General features: G+C 43.7%; 1 protein-coding gene across 1 annotated transcript in view; it reads right to left on the bottom strand.

The window, feature by feature from the left end:
• The window catches only part of LOC142078811 (BTB/POZ domain-containing protein KCTD1), a 103,820-nt gene extending 93,933 nt beyond the window's left edge, over positions 1-9,887 (bottom strand). Inside the window, exon 1 of the mRNA XM_075141934.1 lies at positions 9,717-9,887. Within this exon, the coding sequence (XP_074998035.1) occupies positions 9,717-9,725 (9 nt within the window). The 5' untranslated portion in view covers positions 9,726-9,887. The remainder of the gene's footprint in view (positions 1-9,716) is intronic.
• Between the last annotated feature and the right edge of the window lie 7,739 nt (positions 9,888-17,626).

Raw genomic sequence — 17,626 nt, 5'->3', positions numbered from 1 at the left:
AGGAAAGAGGGACATCAAGACAAAAAAGGAGGTACAGGGCTAAGAGGATAATAAGCAGACAAAAAAATGCAGTTTAAACCAGAATTTAGTTATCCTTCGTTTTATGCTACAAATATCTAAGCAGCTTGCTTTTGCTATTCTGCTGGAGTAGCATCCTATCAAAATGTATTCTTTTAGCACCTTTTGTGGCACAAGATGTTTTAAAAAAAGTAGGTTTTACAGTTCAGACACCTCAAAGATCTCCTATCCTAATGCTTGAGACATGACCGTTTTGCAGCAAGCAATGACATTCGGGAACGCGTTTGCTTGGGGGAGAGCTTATTGCGCTCTACAACTACCTGAAAGGAGGTTGTAGCGAGGTGGGTGTTGGTCTTTTCTCCCAAGTAACTAGCGATAGGACGAGAGGAAATGGCCTCAAGTTGCGCCAAGGGAGGTTTAGGCTGGACATTAGGAGAAATTCCTTTACTGAAAGAGTGGTCAGGCCTTGGAACAGGCTGCCCAGGGAAGTGGTTGAGTCAGCATCCCTGGAGGTATTTAAAAGACGTGTAGATGAGGCGCTTAGGGACATGGTTTAGTGGGCGTTGGGTTGACGGTTGGACTCGATGATCTTAGAGGTCTTTTCCAACCTTAATGATTTTATGATTCTATGCTTGTGAGATCCCTTGGAGCATGGGGCCGCGACAGCAGCGCACACCCAGCTGCAGTGTTGCAGTCTCCTCTGTGCCAGAGACGACGAGGCACTGAATGACACACCAAGGCAGTGAGGTGCCCCAGACCTGAAGTGGGCTTCTGGAGAGCAATAGAGGAGCTAGAAATATGTAACAGCCAGGCCTAGCTGCAAACGTCAGAGGAGGGAACCAGATGGGCGAGTCTTATGTTCCTTGTGAGATTCTTGACAGGTTGTGCATAATTAGTTCATTAGACTGGAGACAAGCCAGCAATACCTTAGTCTTGATCCCACATGTGCAAAGTATGAGTGGGAGTGAGGGATACCCAGCGCCTCCCAGGAATGGGCCATGTCCTACATGTAAAAGGTCGGAATTTGATTGTTTTTCACTTTCAGCAGGACTGTGCTAGCTTTCCAAGTCCCCAAGGACGCATGAAAGCCATGTGTCTGTTTCACCCAAATAATTTGTAACTCATACTTTCCATATGAAGTTCACCATAAAATAACAAAGAGAAATTACTTAATTGAATTTGTTTGGAACCCAATATCAGAGCCGTGTAACAAATACAAAACAGTCAAGCGCCATACAATCAAACAGTTAGGGAGAAGTTACAAATTTCAACACACATGCAGCTGCCTTGTGGAAAAACAATCGAAACTACTACACTTAATATGGCTGTGCTTCTATAATAATTTCAATCCTGAAGTGGAGAAACACTTAACATATTTTGCTTGAAATTTCCCCATACCATTTCCTGGGACTAAAAGGGAAACTGTGGATCTCTGCAGCTGAGTGATTAGGCCAAGGTCATAGGGCAGGAGATCTGCAAAACTTCGGACTCTTGGTGATGTACTTTAACCACAAGACCATCCTTCAGTCTCCTTCACGCTGATGACTTTGGAACTAGCTTTAAAAGATCCAGTGAGACGCAATGATGGGAGTGCTAGATAGCTACACTAGATAGCCAGAGGCAACAAAAATGATTAGAGACATGTGGGGGTATTTCTAAACAAAAAGATTAAGACCAGAACTATTTCATTTAGAAAGGAAAACAGTAAAAGATGATAGAATTGAGGTATATAAAATAATGAATGGTGTGAAAGAGAAATCAGATGCCCTTCATAAAACAAGAGGGCACTTAATGGAATTTAAAAAGGCATTAGCTTATAAATGGATAAGGGTATCACTCTCCAGCTTATCTCTTAAGCAACCCGTGGAACTCTTAGTTGCAGGACATTGATGTAAATTGTTCAAGAAGATTAGAGAAAAAAGGAAAGATTGTATGTAGCCAGTAATAAATACAGTATATTTTTGAGCTAAAGAAAACACTTCTTCAGAGTAGTTTTCCCCTAAAAAAACTTCCTCTTTCCCTGAGAAAGAGCTAACTCTGTTTATTCCTGATTGAGTCTCACCTGCCCAAGTGCAGAAGGCCCAGCAAAAACTGCAGCTGCTCTCTCGTATGTCCCCAAAACCAGGAACACTCCTGCCTACATGTTTTTCAGGGAGCCTCTTCCTCAGAACAGCATCAACAGCCTTAGAAATTCAGTTTTCTGCTAATAGCAAAAATCACGTCCTCATTTTGCCTCCAGGAATCCCAAGCTGTCTTTGTACCACAGAGGCCACTGTAAGGAAAAGCTGGGGGGTAAGGAAGGTTGCACCATCAGGTCGTCTTCCCCTCAGCTCACATCTGCAGCCACCTCCAAACTCCACTGCTGCTTTCCCTCCCTTTCCCTCTTTCTCCAGAGCCAAGCTGCAGATCCATGTAAGATCCCACCTGGATCTCATCAATGACCGTCTCTGGGATGTCTAGGGTAAATCCTTCAGCCTTTTGTTTGTCCTCACAGAACGGAGCCCTAACTGTCCAGCTCTCCCTTTTGACTCTCTTTGAATCCCTCCATTGGTGCTGCATCTGCCAATTTTCACCAGTCTTCAAGGCTCTCCCTAACTTCCCCACATCTTTGAGCTCCCTTTGATAATCAGGGTGTTAATTGTCCTCTGTCGATCTAGTCTGCCCTTTCCTCATTTTCTCCTATAATGGTCTTCATGCCTTCACCTGCAGTCACCAGCTGGTACAGCTGCCTTGACTTCACCCATAGGGCCCCCCTCCGATACAGGTGGTGAGCCCGTCTAGCCCCTTTCCCCTTTTGCCATAGCACTTACAGCGAAACAGGCTGCTGTAGATAAATGGTGTCAAATTTGCCTGTTACTGGCAAGCTAGGAAGGTCTGTTTACATTATGTGAGTGGTCCTTAGTGCATGGATTATCTTTTTTCAGTGTTTAGAAAAGTGTTTGGTATCATAGGTACATAATGGGCTACAAAAATGATAATGATCCTCTGAATTATTCAGCACTGGTCCCCGGTGCTGAATGGATGGACCATCAATCTCGCTCAGGACATCTTAACTAAACCTCTAAGTGAGTCTTGGCTTATTTAAAAGCAGTACACCTTGGGGAGACCGGCATCGGTGTTTTAGTCAGAGACGCCCATTTCATTCCTTCCTCCGGGTCTGGGTGACCACGGCACTCCTCCCTCCCTCCCTTGACGGCTGTGTGATCACGCTGATGGGCCTGTACTCCCTTTGTCAGACGTGATATGCACAGCACCTCTTCCATATAATGCCGCTGCCAAGTTCAGTTCACACAGGGAAATAAAGCTGGTTTTATTTCATAAGAGCACTTTGCCTTAACTTTGAGCTACTTTAGCAGCCCCTGGATACTTTGGTTTCCAACAGTTATTTATATGTTCTCAACGTCTGCCACTCCTCTCCTCTCTTCCCCTGCTCCTCTGGCAACACCGGTAGCAGGAGCTATTATTAATTACTTGTTGAATACCTGCAGTGCTCTGCTGCAGCAGGAGAGACGGTCCTTCCTCACCAGGATTTATAAGCTGGGTATACAAGTAAACTAGAGCACAGAAAGTTTGCCAGGTGATTGGATGATGAAGAGGATGTTTTTAAGTTAACGTTTGTAAGAAGGTGAGAAAAAGCAAAAAGGGCTCTGTGTTCATCTTTCTTTGTTAAATCTCTCCTCTCCTTGTTAATAGAATATGATGAAAATAAAGTGAATGCCACTAAATAAATCAGAAGAAAACAGTAAGCATTAAAGGTCCAACTTGGAAAAAATGAAGAACTATAGAAAAAGAAATAGTTTTGCAGCTGGAACCGAGGAGAAATGATGGAGTCTACCTAAAGGGCAAATCAGAAATTCCTCCCACTGACAAACATTACACAAAATTTTACTGATCATAAAAACAGACATTGAGGATTTTTTTCTGTAAAAAATTCAGTTTTTTTTTCTTTTTTTTCTGTCAGATGGTCTTTTGCAAATTTCTATCTAATGAAAATTCAAAATAAATTGTGGTTTTCAGGTATGAGAAAGGTCTGGCTTCAGTTTTGTAAAAGAATCTCAAATTGCTTTTTGACAGATTTTTTTTAATCTATATTAAAATTAAATTCTTTAAAAAAACTAAGCCTTTTCTCCACTGACAGAAATGTTGATGAAAAAACTTAGTCAACCATAGCCTATTGGGACTGTGCAGGTAAGGTCACTGAGGTAAAGGGTTGGCACTGCTTTTTTGGTAAATATTCTCCAAGTAGCCCAGGTTTTAAAGACATGCCCAAAGCAGAGCATTACCAAATTCAAGGTCTCACTTTCAATGCTGATCTTCTAGATATTGTATCAGAAAGTGTTCTCGGAAACTATTGCCCCATCAGGGCCAGTTTATATACATGTTTATTGTCCTTTAGTTTGAACAGTTACTTCTCTTCTCTCTGGGATTTACTACCTGTGTGTATATAGAATAGTCATATCTCTTTCTAGACTACACTTTGCTAACATGAACATTCCAGCTTCTTAGAATCTCCTTTCACAAGACAAATACTCCATTCCCCGATCACCCTTCTAGCTGCGGTTCCAGCTTAAGTTCACCTTTCTCAAAGACAGATGCTCAGAGCTGCACACTGTGCTCTAGATTAAGTTTCACCTGTGACTTACACAGAATTATTAACATTTCCTCATGTCTGCTGGAAATACCTCGCCTGAGACAACCTCCCATCATTTCTGCCCGACCAAATCACAACATACCTTCACAGTCCTTGGGTGAGAACCAAAGGCTATGACCGGTGAGGTCTGGCAAAACCTACTACAGCAGTAGGAGGCAGTTTTGTCCCCACACCAGCTGCCTGGTTGATAGAGGCAACCACACTCAGACAGAGTCAGGAGTGGGATGCGCACACCTGAGTCTACATACTACCCGTTACACTCCTGCATGTTAGCTATCCTGCAAATCATCTGGAATTATGCCAGTGAAAATTAAGGAAAACACATAGACGCCTATACCGATCCTGAGGTTTGGGGCAGAACTGCGTCACCAATGCTGGCTGAGGGGGAATGGCCATAATTGAGAATCAGAAGCAGGAAGAGCCATTAACCTGGGTGAGGCGGAACTCGTTTCCCTATCATCTTGGGGCAACCCTGCTGTGCAGTGTTACTTTTTGTTTTTTTAAAGGCTGTTCCTTATTCATGAGTGTGTTGGGCAAGGAAAACCAGTTGAGTAAAAGCCACTAAATAATTTGACAGGATGAGTTGTCCTTTGCCCCAACAGGCACTTCTAAGGTTTGTATCCCTCACCCGTAGTCTTCGGCTACATACAAACCACCTGCAAAGCCGCATTTGCGCTAACCTGCCAACCACATCAAACCAGTAACTTCCATTGCCAGTGGGGGCAGCCGGCCAGATGAAGAGCTATCAGGAAAAGGTTATCAGGTGAGCCATTCATTTCATAAACATGGGCTTACAACAACTGAACATGCAACAGCATCAACTTTGGTTCAGTTGGGCAGGGGATGTTGTTTATTTGACTTCTGGATCAAAAGCATGATTAAAATACACATTAGAGAACCCAAGATTATTAAAGCTACAACATACATCATCAATATGGAATGTGCTAATGGTTTTCACATAGATTAAATTTTTTTTGAAGGTATTATCAGCTAGGAAGATAGTAGTTATTCCCTCCTCCCACCTATAGACATTCTCTAACTGCATATATATATTCAACTTAATTTACCAGAGAAGTAGCGAAAAAAGAGGAACCTCTGCCTGCACAAATAATGACATTGGACAAAATAAAAATGAAGATGTGCATTTTATATTTTTCTCCTTTAAACTGAAAAAAATTAAATTGTATTCTGTGGAAAGTAGGACAACAGAAATCTATGTTCTAACACATGAAGGCAAATTAATTCTTTGTGAAACAACACAGAAGTCAATGGCACTATACCAGAGACGAATTTTACCCAGGCTGTAAAAAGAAAACATAAGTGCAATGCAGACCAACAGAAGAGATTCCATTTAAAGTAAGAATTATGTTTCTGTCAGAAAAAAACAACAACTAACTAAATTTGTTTCCTGGAAGGAGATCCAACTTGGCTCCGCTGCAGCAGTGTAAAAGGATCCAAAATAAGTAACAGCAGGCATCTCCTCTAAAATTTGCTTCTGATCGACATTATTTTTCCTCTGGTACCAGAGAAGAGTTGAACACATATTGCAAGTGAGGCACAGCAGTTTACTGCACAGCACATGAGAAAGGGGGCTAAAGCTCCGGCATTTAAAACTTGGCTCAGCCAGTGAGTCAATACATGGGCTTAAACAAACCACATACATTCTGTGGGGCTAATTCTCTCCTAAATGCTTTCTGTTTCAGAGACATATAAGCTCAAACTGGGAGGGGGATGGTGGAATATTCTTAATTATACCCATGTCCTATGTCTTCTTCCCTACACGTTAAGATGTGGGGTCAGACACTCATCGCAGGAGTGTTAGCAACACTGAGGGACTACCAGCTCCCTGAAGTACCAGCATCTTACTCAATCCAGCTGATGACTAGTTACACGAAAGCAGGAACTTTACATCATGCTTTAGCGGTGGCAGTTCGTATATAGCAGCACACATTAATAAATGAACAGTAAAGCACCATAATCACAATCTGTGCATCTGTGTCTGTTTTATGGTATCCTGAAAATGTTTCTAAAGTAGTTGGAATAGAGAAAGCAGAAATTATCATTCCTTCCCAGCTGGGCTCATGTGAAATGCTGTCTGACTGTGACTGGCAGATTTGATATTTTGTTAATTGTGAGAGATCCCACTTTGAGTAATGTACTCACGTTTGTTATGATCAGTGAATATTTCCTTTCACATCGCATTTTCTCCATACATAAACTTATCATAATCCAATAAAGAGCGTATGTGCGCAAGTCTTCTACATGCCGCCTTCCCTCTATGCAGGGGAAAGGCTGGCTTTTTTGTATACGCAAAATTGGGGCCGGTAGTCACGCAATTTTTCATTTCTGCCTGAGTGAGATCCACAATGAATGGAAGTCTTCCTCATGCAAAATCATTTGTTCTCAGGTTGTTTCGACCTAAAACTGAAGGCTTCATTCAGAGACGTCTAGTAAGAAGCGCTTCTCGGAAACCAGTAACAAAAGCTGCACTAGACATGAGGAAATTGTTCATTAAAAAAAAAAACTTACCAAAAACCAACTAGGGAACTACGCTGATGTGACAGATGAAATTGTAGGGGGGGGGGGGGGGGGAGGGAAGAAAAAGAAGAATCAAGAGGCAACATAGTCCTAAAGTTTCACAGTAATTTGTCTTTTAAAAATTAGATGTACACCAAATATTCCCCCCAAAATCTTGCATCTAATTCAGTCATGTTCAAAATGGAATTTAGATGAAGGCAGTATTTCTAAGGGACAGAGCAACACCTAAGGTCCAAATCTGACTTAAATCCAGAAGAATTCCACTGAAATCAATGGTTGCAGCAGTGCAAATCAGCAAGAGATCTAAATCTGTCCTAGCTGATTCCAGATCTATCTTTTATTTGCTATATGGCTTTAGGCAAGTCAGTGACCTTCTTTTTATTTCTCAGTTTCTCCATCCGTAAAATGGTGATAATACTGCTTGTAATACATGAAGGCTGGGGGGACTAGTTAGTTCCGTAACATGGTCTGGATATGAAAATTGCTGGGGATCAATCATTTTTAGTCGCCTCCACCACCTTTATTGACTCTTTATAATCCTAATACTCGGCTTTTTGCTTGCTTGCATATTTCTTTTTTAAAAACCATGAGCCATAGCCTGGAATCCTTACTCAAGTTTTACACTGTTTACTTCCATGGCAGGATTCACACAAGAAAAGCGAGTACGAAATTTGGAACTTGGCCCCAACAACAACAAACTGCGAGGATATTTCAAACAAAACTCATAAATCACAGCATGAAATTAATCCCGTTTAGATTCGTTTTTTTAGAGCACAGAGCAACGTGCGTATTAACTGCCCCACTGATGCCCAAACAACAAGGGCACAAACAGAAACGTCGCAAATCCTTCTTCACCCTTCTTTGAATAATGTACGCTGCGCTGGTATTTGCAGCAATAGTCAATGTCGTTCAAACAGTGAAACCGGGGGAAAAAAAAAAATAAATAAAGAACAGCCCAACCTGAAAACACCCTAACGTCTGACAGCTCTGAGAGGGACCTCTAGTGTGTGCTACAACATTTTGTGTCGTGCTTCGGGCGTAATTAATACACCAAAATCACCGCAGTCATTTTGAATAGGCGAGGGGAAGTTTCGCCAAGTGCCTCCGACCTGCGGGGCGAGCATCCTCGCACGGGCGCTGCCGAACCCAGCCACCACCGATTAAACTGACACTTTTTGCCCCCCCGGACTCGGCGTGCTCAAGGCACCAACTTCCCCGGGTCGCCCCGCAGTTTCCCCGCTGCGCCCGCCCGCAGCCTCCGGCCGCCTCCCTCCAAGCCGCCCCCGGCGCTCGGGGGAAGATTCAGATGGAAAGTTGCGTTTCAGCCTTTCCACCGCGCTTGTGACAGAGAACAAATAACTCAAGCCACCGGCCCCAAAGCGCCCGCACCCGCCTGCTGCCGTCCCCCCCGCACCGAGCGATGCTTGAGGTGCGCCGGGCCGTTCTGCCCCTGCTTCCCTCCCCTCTCCCCCCGCCGCCAGCCGGCGGGAAGAGCCGGAGGTCTCTCGGCAGCCCCCGCCGCGCAGAAGGGAGCAGCGTTTCGCCCATTTTTAATTTGCCCGAACAATCCGAGCACGCTCGGTGCCCGCAGGGCACGCTCAAATAAACTTGTATCTCGCTGATTGGAAACAGGCGGCGAACGGCTTTTTTTCTTTTTTTTCTTTTTTTTTTTCCTTTTGGTTTTTGCGACGGCGGACGCGGCTCCCTCTCTTCCGGGACGGCGCCGGGAACCGGGGTACGGGGCAACCGCCGTCCCGCCGCCAACGGTCGCGGCGCCTCAGCCACCTCAGCCCCCGCGGCCGCGCGCGGCTGGCGGCAACGGTGGCGGCGCCTCAGCCGCCTCAGCCCCCGCGGCGGCGGGGGGCCAGCGGGCGGACAGGCGGCGCGGAGGAAGGGCGGCCGCTGCCCCGCGGCCCCGCCGCCTCGCCCCGCGGGCCGTGTGGGGGAAGGGCCGCGGGGCCGCCCTTCCCTGCGCCGCCCCGGCAACAAAGGACGCCGCAGGGGGCTCCGGAGGGGGTGCGCCGCGGAGGGACGGCGGCGCGGGGGTGGGTGGGGGGGGGGAAGGTGCCTCCCGCTCGCTCGCTCTCGCGCGCACACACACACACACACACACAATGGCGGCCCCCTCCTGCAGCCCGGCGGAGAACAATGCCAGCCGCGCGCCCCCCGCGCGAAAATACACAAATTTAAATTAAATAAATCCCCCCCCCCCCCCCGCATACACCACCCCCAAGTCCCCCCGTGGAGAGGCGGTGGGGAAAGGAGGAGCCCCCCCCCGCCCGCCGCGCGGCTCCCCTTCTTCCCTCCCCCGCTCTCTCCCTCCCTCCCTCCCCGCCTCCCCGCGGCGCTGCGCGGGGGCGCGGGTTGCGCGGGGGAGCGCGGCGGGTGAGGCGGCCGCGCCGCGTCCCCGCGCGGGGTGCGAGCGCCCGGCACATGCGTGGAAGCGAGAGGCGCCCGAGTCCCTCCGCACCCTCCGCTGCAAACAACAACAATCCCGAGCAGCCCTTACCTGGAACATCGGAGCCGCAAAAGTGTCCCTCTTTTTTTTTTTTTTTTTTCCTCCCTCCTTTTTTTTTTTTCTTTTTTCTTTCTCCCCTTTCCCCCCCCCCCAAACTCACACTTCCGATATTTCTCTCTCCCGGCAGCGGTCTGCTCTCCTCGCTACACCAGAGAGAAATGCAATAGCTTGGCTAAGGTAGACAGAGCAAAATACAGAGAATAGTTGCTCCAGGGCTTTGAAACCCCTCAAGGCAAGGATCAGGATACAATTAGCTCATGTCTCTACCTCCAGTCTGAATCAATCTCCGAAATAAAAGTTAAATTAAATTAACTGATCACACGGGCATAAAATTGATCTCCTTCGAAACGTGCATATAGATAGATATATATATATCGCATGTATTTTTTTTTTTTCGATTTTTTTTGGTGGAAAAAACAGTCTCATTCCAGCCTCCAACTTGCTTTTTACTCTCCTCTTGCACAGAAAAGCTGATTTTAATCGTTGTGATTAGTTTTGATGTAACGTTTCCGCGGGCGATTTCTGCAAATGGATGGAGTGTTTCTTTGCCAGAAGAGGGAAAAGCAGCAGATGATGATAATTATAAGGATTGTTGGTTGTTTCTTTCTTTCTTTCTGTCTCTCTCTTTCTTTTTATTTGTATTTAGATCTGTCTCTTCACTTTCCCGAGTTGACCTGACATTGCCATTGCACTAAGGTCGCACAACTTGTTGATTAGGATCACCTCCCGTTTTGATCGAGGGATATGTGATAATTTGGCAGTGGAGCAACACATTTTCTGTTCCCTTGGCTATATAACTTCCCAAATGACGTGTATAAAAATAAGCACATGGAGTCTGCTTTGCCCCAATCAAGTCTGAATCAATGCCTGGGGGTGATACACAAACTCATTTCAAATGTTCAACCATGCAGAATTGCAAAAAGATTGAAGGAGTTGCACTGCATTTTTTTTTTTAAAGCAGCAAAATTAAAAGAAAACAAATCCATGTAAGCAAATCCAGGAATTTACCACTTAGGTTCATGTGACATCGCTCGCAAATGCTACTAACTTTCCTTCTCCAATTATCCAATTGAAATGGAGTCTTGCCTTTCCCCTTCTTTTCAGCCGGGAGTTTGCAGCTCCCTTCTCCTGAAGAAAACAAAGCCGGGGATAACCAAATAATTTACAAATCTTATTCCTGATCAGCGTTTCATTTTTCCACCATTCTTCACCTCCCACTCCGCTGTATATTGCTTTGTTCAAAGCCATTGTGTAGAGAAGCTGTATTAATTTTTTGTTGTTGTTAGAGTGGGCTATTTTGTCAGAAACCCATGGGTCACCTCCCGGGAGTGTCACATCCTCGCAGTATACTTTTGTGAAACGGTATGTTTCTAAGCACTTCACAGTCCATTAATTCAGAGACTTTGCTGACATTTCTTATGAAAAAGACCAGGCTGTGAGGCCAAAACTGCCCAATAAAGCCCCTGAATACAACCGGGCGTGTCCAGCCAATACCTACAATTAGCTTTTTATGATATGGTTTTTAAGTATTTTAAAGAAAGTAATGCAAAATATAACAATCGCCTTTTTCTCCTAAGGCAGTTGCTGCAGCCTAAGGAATGACTAATTCTCTTGCTTAAAAACATGTCCAACCCAATACACTCATTTTGTCCTTCCTCTTCTCTTTAAATGATAAGCATAATAACGTGGTAGGACTTCTCACGTAGGAATCACACCATTTGCGAATGCTTTGTTATTGCGATATAACGAGCACAAATACTTTAGGTTGATTAAACAGGAATGGCTGACAGAAATTAAAAGGAAAAACTTTAAGTAACCACACACATGCCCCAAGAAACACTCAACATGGCTTAATCTTCAAATTTTATTTTTAATATTCTTCCAAAACTAGTAGCACAGAAGAGGAAAATCTCCCCAACCATTTATGCCTTCTCCAAGTGGGTTTGTGTGGAACAGGGTCATTATGACCCTTACTAATGTTATGCAGCTTTAGCAACAGAGTAATTTTTAAGTACTTAAAGCTGGTTTAATAAAAACTCTCATGGCTTGTCAATCAAAACACAGTAAAGAAAATTTTTGAAGTTGGCCATCCAGATGAAATGAACAGTTTACAAAGTTCAGTAGACCTGTGTCTTGACCTAACTTTATTTGTCTTACAGTGTGTCACCGCAAAAATTTTTATGGCTCTTTGTATGTGACTGTTTTAAATGCTTCACTGCTCTTCTCTTTCTAATAAATAAATAAAGCAATGCCAGCAGCCTGGCACTCATTAGCGACCTGCATAATGCAGAGAAAAAAAATCAGTAAAGGAACAAATTTTAATTTTAAGCTTGCAAGTGGCTATTATGGAGAAAGGTGAAGAAAAATAGCAATGTAGCATCCTTTAAAAATGTGAAAAACATCCTTGTGCTGTTATTTTACCTGCACTGAAGAGTTTATCAAATGATGTCAGCATTAGATAAGAAAAGGTGTATTTTCTTAAGAAGTAAGAAAATGTCTTTATTATCTCAAGAAGGCTCATTTGGTAAAACTTTCATCTCTGAGTCAGATAATCATGGGCTTAAGTCTCACATTACATTTGTGGGATAGGGCAAACACCCACTTGGGTAGCTGCGAACCATTTTGGATAGATATTGTTGCCTCCATTTGTCCACTGTCATATCATGACGGGACTGCAGCCTGGTCCTTCCCTCTACATGGTGGTCAAAAATATAAACGCGCATGAGTAAAATGGAGATATTCTCAAAGAAGTCGATGTTAACTGCTACGCTGAAGTACTATCTGCATCTCTTTTCGCATGCAAATTAAACATTTCCATGGTACTTTCCCAGGAGTGGAGAGGAAAGACCCTGGCTTTGCTTATTCTTCCTTCTCACAGCTTTCAGTACCCGCAGCCTTTTTACCTTAGCTCAGGCCTGAATTACTGCTGGTGTGGCCGTACTCTGATCTAGGCATGAATTTTTGTCATCGGGAGAGTTCACAAGGGATCAATATAACCCAAAAGGGCTGTCACATATATCTAAATAAGTTAGCAAGGTTTACCTTTGTTAACTGCTGGAGGTAATTTGCATACAGAGGAGACACATTAAACCAAATTCTGTTCTGTTTTACTTGGAGTTATCTTTTTTTAAACAGGTTTACATTAAACTACATTGTGTTTGCGCATTATGAATATTTTACTGATGCTGAATAACAAACTGAGCTCAATATTTGATTTCTGAATTTTTCCTCAAATCATCACCTGCTCATAATTAGCCTCTGGAAAACTGTAGTAGTTTTGCCGTACCATTGTCAATGTTAACGGTTTGGAAAATTGCAGCTTTTGAAGGGGCAGGTTTTCAAACGGCTGCAGATCGTATGTGTCCGCTTCCTAAAGGGCATTATTTCTGATTTAGCTGTAATCCTGTCTGGAAACCAGTACAGGGGCTCTTCCCGGGAAGGCCCCCATGTCAGCTTGACCTTCTTTTGAAAGTTCCCTCCTGCAGTTCCATAGGCTTTGTATGTGTTGCAATCTTGTTTCAAAAATATTAAGAAGAGCAGCTAAGTGTGGAAATAAAAGCTAGCAACAGTTGCCTGCATTAGGTATTTTATCAGTGGCTCTCTTTTCTTTTTAGAAAAATAGAAAGGATTTTGCATTGCATTTGAAGGGGGAGATCTATAAACACAGTTTCTCCAGATTTGTTTTCCCCAAGGAGTGTTAAAAATAATGTATTTTTTCTTTATTACCAGTAACATTTTGATGCAGTATTTGAAGAAATAGATTTTGTTATTTAACTGTGAAATGGATTGAACAGTGCAAACCATACTAAACAATGAAGTAGCCTAAACCATAGCATCCCTTCTGCATTTGTGGGAATAACAGGGAATCAAGCCACAGGCCTGCTATGGGAAGGTGGCAGAATTAATGCAGCAACAAGTACTTCTACCCTGTTTCTATGTAGCCCTTATGTACCACTTGCACTTACGCCACTTATGCCCTTTTGCTCTTAGTTAAAAAACAGAAGCCAAATAAAAGTATTTCCATATCCCACTACAGTTCCTGGTTGTGAGGTTGGCTCTGTGTTAGGTCATGCAAATGCACACAGAAACAGAAGTAGTGGCAGATTTCCATGTGGATCTCTTAGCTCTGCCTTCAGCTGCCCAGATATGACACCTCTGCCTGCCAGTCACTGTAAGAGGAGGTGATGTCTCTCTCTGCATCACAGCACCAAAATCTCTTGAACTCCAAGCTCACACAGTTATCATCTGCTTCAGAGAATAAGACTAGAGTCTGTGGGTAGCTGATTTAAGGAGAAGCAGCGTACCTGGAGTGGGAGATGAAGGTCATTTATGTAATTTTATCATTGGTATGAAAATTCCCAGATTGAGCTAGGTTCTTCTCCAGAAACATCAATTTTTGGTGTACTGAAATCTCCTGGGAGTTTCTGGGTCCCTTGTGAAGATATGGATAAGCTTACAGACTGTATGGGCAATTGAGGGACCACAGAGTAGTTTCACAGAAAGCCTTCCTTCAGGTTTTTGGGGCTCTTCCATGGGTGTCTTTTAGAAGCCTTCAGTGCCCCTAAATCCCTCTGCCAGCAACGGGAGCTGGAGATGTTAAGACCTCTAGCATATCATGACACTTGTGGAAAGGTAAAAATAAGAAGGGTTTAGAAGATTGTCTTTGAGCATGCCGGATTGAAAATGTGAATCCTGGTGTCATTGCCTCCTATGTGTATATGCATTTATAATGAACTTTGGGAGATTCTCTGCATTTTTCTGATGTTCTCTGCTTCCCTCTTCCCTCCCCAGTTATTCCTTCCCCTGAGAAGCAACACCTTTGCCTGCTCAGTGATTGCAGAGGCTTTCTGAGGGGCAGAACAGGATAGTACCACACTGGCTTTTTTTCCTGCCTTCAGATGTTTGTCGCACAGAAAAGTCTGTCTGCCTTGTCTGCAGCAAAGCAAGTGGGAAAGGACCAATTCTGTACAACCTGTGAAGGCAGAGAGCAAACCAGAGTTCACCTCTGCTCCTGCTATCTTTTACTTTGACTGGATTGCCTCTATGCACATTTGAAACCTCTCCTCCTGTTGCAAGGCAGATGTTTTATTTGGATTAGTCAGTACACTTTGCAAAATGACTAATGCACCCTTACGGCCGCCGTAAGCTTTTCTGGGCTGGATCATGTGAAATACCAGCATGGTTGAACATAGAAGAAACTTCCGTTGGTCTAACCGTTCAGATAAAGTGTGCAGAATTCAGGGCATAACTGATAATGTATCTCACGAGATTGTACAAATTGCTCTAAGATCGTTCCAATTTAACTGCTAACTCATTCTAATTAAAGATTACAGTGAGGAAAAGTGGCTAAAGTGTGCATGTACTTGTATGTGTGTATGGTGGGGGAGAAGGGAAATAGATAACGAGAAAAATAAGCATTTGATTAACTTGTTTTTGCTATTTTATACTCCAGTACCCTATAACAAAAAAACATGGTTTTTCTAGAGGTAGTATAATCTGCTTCATTCTCAGTTCATCTAGTCCAGAAGCACTCAGTTTTACTTCATGGCCCTATTGCCTGAGCCAAAACTGCTCACGAGAAGCCCTATCATACAATGGAAGTACCTTCAGGGCACCATAGAAATTTATGTTAGTGTATCTCTTTGTGCATCCTTTGGATGTCAGAATCTCTCTGCTTTCCTACCTATAAAAATTATTCCCTGAGCACACCTATATACGTAGAGTCAATAAGCAGAGGTATTTGATGTTGTTAAATAACAAAACACACCAACAACCTTCCCTCCTGGATTTTTAACATTAAACCCACCGTTCTCAGAAGCGTTACTCAACTGTACCATGAGTTTTCAGAGAGAAAATTGACATTGATGTTACAGTACCCTTTTTCAATATAGCTTTATTTCTAAACACACTATTCCAGAAAGTGTGAGATACCAGCGTAATACGGTAATACATCGAGATAGTTATTTGAAGTATGAATTTCTACCCAATAAACGATCCTATTCAACTGAGGAAGTATTACAGAGGGATACACAATACAACTGCAAGAGAAACTCAGGCTGTGAAATCTGGATTTGTGTCTGTGTTTTGAATAGCCCAAAGCCTGGGAGTGCTTATATTGGTCTGGGATTGTCAAGCAGCTGATCTGGATAAGGAAAGGAGCAGATCGGAGAATTTGGACAGGGCTGTTACTACATCCTCCCTTCAGAAACAGTCCGTTCCAAGGTTTTAGACCTACAAATACTGATTGTAATGAGTGATCCGCAGATTTTGGAACCAGACTAATTTTCTAGACTCATTCTGGAGCAAGTGTATCTTTTAAAAAGGATATTTGAAAGAGATACTCGCTACCCTTCTGCTAAAGAAGCAGCAACTGTCTGGAACATTCCCTTTCCAAGACAGAAGTGTATTACAGTTTGTGTTATGTTTCTGTGTGACAGAAATTACCCTATGCTTTCAATGCTATGCATGAGCTTTGAAAAACTGATGTTGCTAGCATCTCCTTGCTCTCTTTTTGTAGAAACAGGAATCCATGGAAAGCAGCTGTACTTTTCTGTTTGGAATAATTTGGAGAAATCCACTTTTAAATCAATGATGTTTTTCTCTTAGCCACTTCCTGAAAAGCAGCAGTTTTTCACCTCATACCGATTTTACATCACTGTCATTTCCCAGGTTTGCAAGGAATTATAGGAGCTGGGCTACTCTGGCCATACTTGATGGATGAGTTTATGCAAAGGAGGAAGGATGCATAAACGGTAAGCTACTATGTGCTTCGTTCTTGGTTCCATATGTAGCGTATATATCACAGGTGCAGTTATGTTTTAGTAATGTCCCAGTACCTTGTTTCATACAAGAAACTTGTAGACGCCGAGCAGTGATAGACAACAGTAGGTTTTTGGGTCGTGATAGCAGTCAGGGGTATGAACCTTGTGGCTTCATCACAATCCTTATTTGTTCATTTCCTGGTCAAAAATAGTGGCTTGCCAGAAGCTCATCGATATTTTAATCCATGCCCTGCTGGTCCTGTCACAGCTGCTAGGGGGACATGAAGAGACCTACACGTTTAAAGAGGATTTTAGTTGACTGCCTGTGAAAACAGACACAGTCATCTCCTAAGGCAGAGGCTGAAAATGTCTGCCAGGGAAAAACGCCCATCTGGCAAAACTCTCCCTCTCATGCCACAGTCACTGAAAATTGCTGTGCTAGTTCATGCAAAGGCAATGCTCCCATATATACCTCCAGGCAACCTTTCTCCATCCCGACCAGCATAAGACAGATGTTGAGAGAAGTCCTACCTTGTCAGCCAACCTCCTGCTAGCCTGCTTTGGGTTTTGTTGTTGTATTTCTTCCAGCCTTAAGTCTTCTTGTGAGCGACTGAACCATGGAGTGTACATGCTAAAGGGGAGCCCCTAGAAAAGAAAGGATGACGATCAGCAACTATAAACCCAAAGACAGTTCAAGGAAGGTGGCATGTCGGAGACCTCTCACAAGTACACATCGGCAAGCGAACGTTGCTGCCAAGGCCACGTCTATACTAGGAACACTCCCCCAACAGATATAATAGCAAACAGCGCTGGCAAAGAGTCAGTAGCTTGATGTAGCTGGCATACTTGCTGATGCAAAGAAAGGAATAGGGCTCTGTGTCAAGACAATTGACTGCTTTCTCCTCTCTCTGCCACTACACTACCTGAGCACACAAATAGCTACTCCAAAGTCAAAAATGACTACTGCGAATGCACTCAGACTGGCACAACTGGCTTATCCCTTGGCGTCCTGCACTTCTCTTCCCCAGCGGAAAATGCAGAGTTTCACTAATGCAGCAGCAGCCACCTTTGTTCTCCTGACACCAACCAAGAGAGAAAAGCAGTATCCAAAATGATCAGGAAAGGTCACAAATACTGAGA

Source organism: Calonectris borealis, chromosome 2 (genome assembly GCF_964195595.1).
Source record: "Calonectris borealis chromosome 2, bCalBor7.hap1.2, whole genome shotgun sequence".
Lineage (NCBI taxonomy): Eukaryota > Metazoa > Chordata > Aves > Procellariiformes > Procellariidae > Calonectris > Calonectris borealis.
This window is presented reverse-complemented; position numbering and strand designations above follow the sequence as displayed.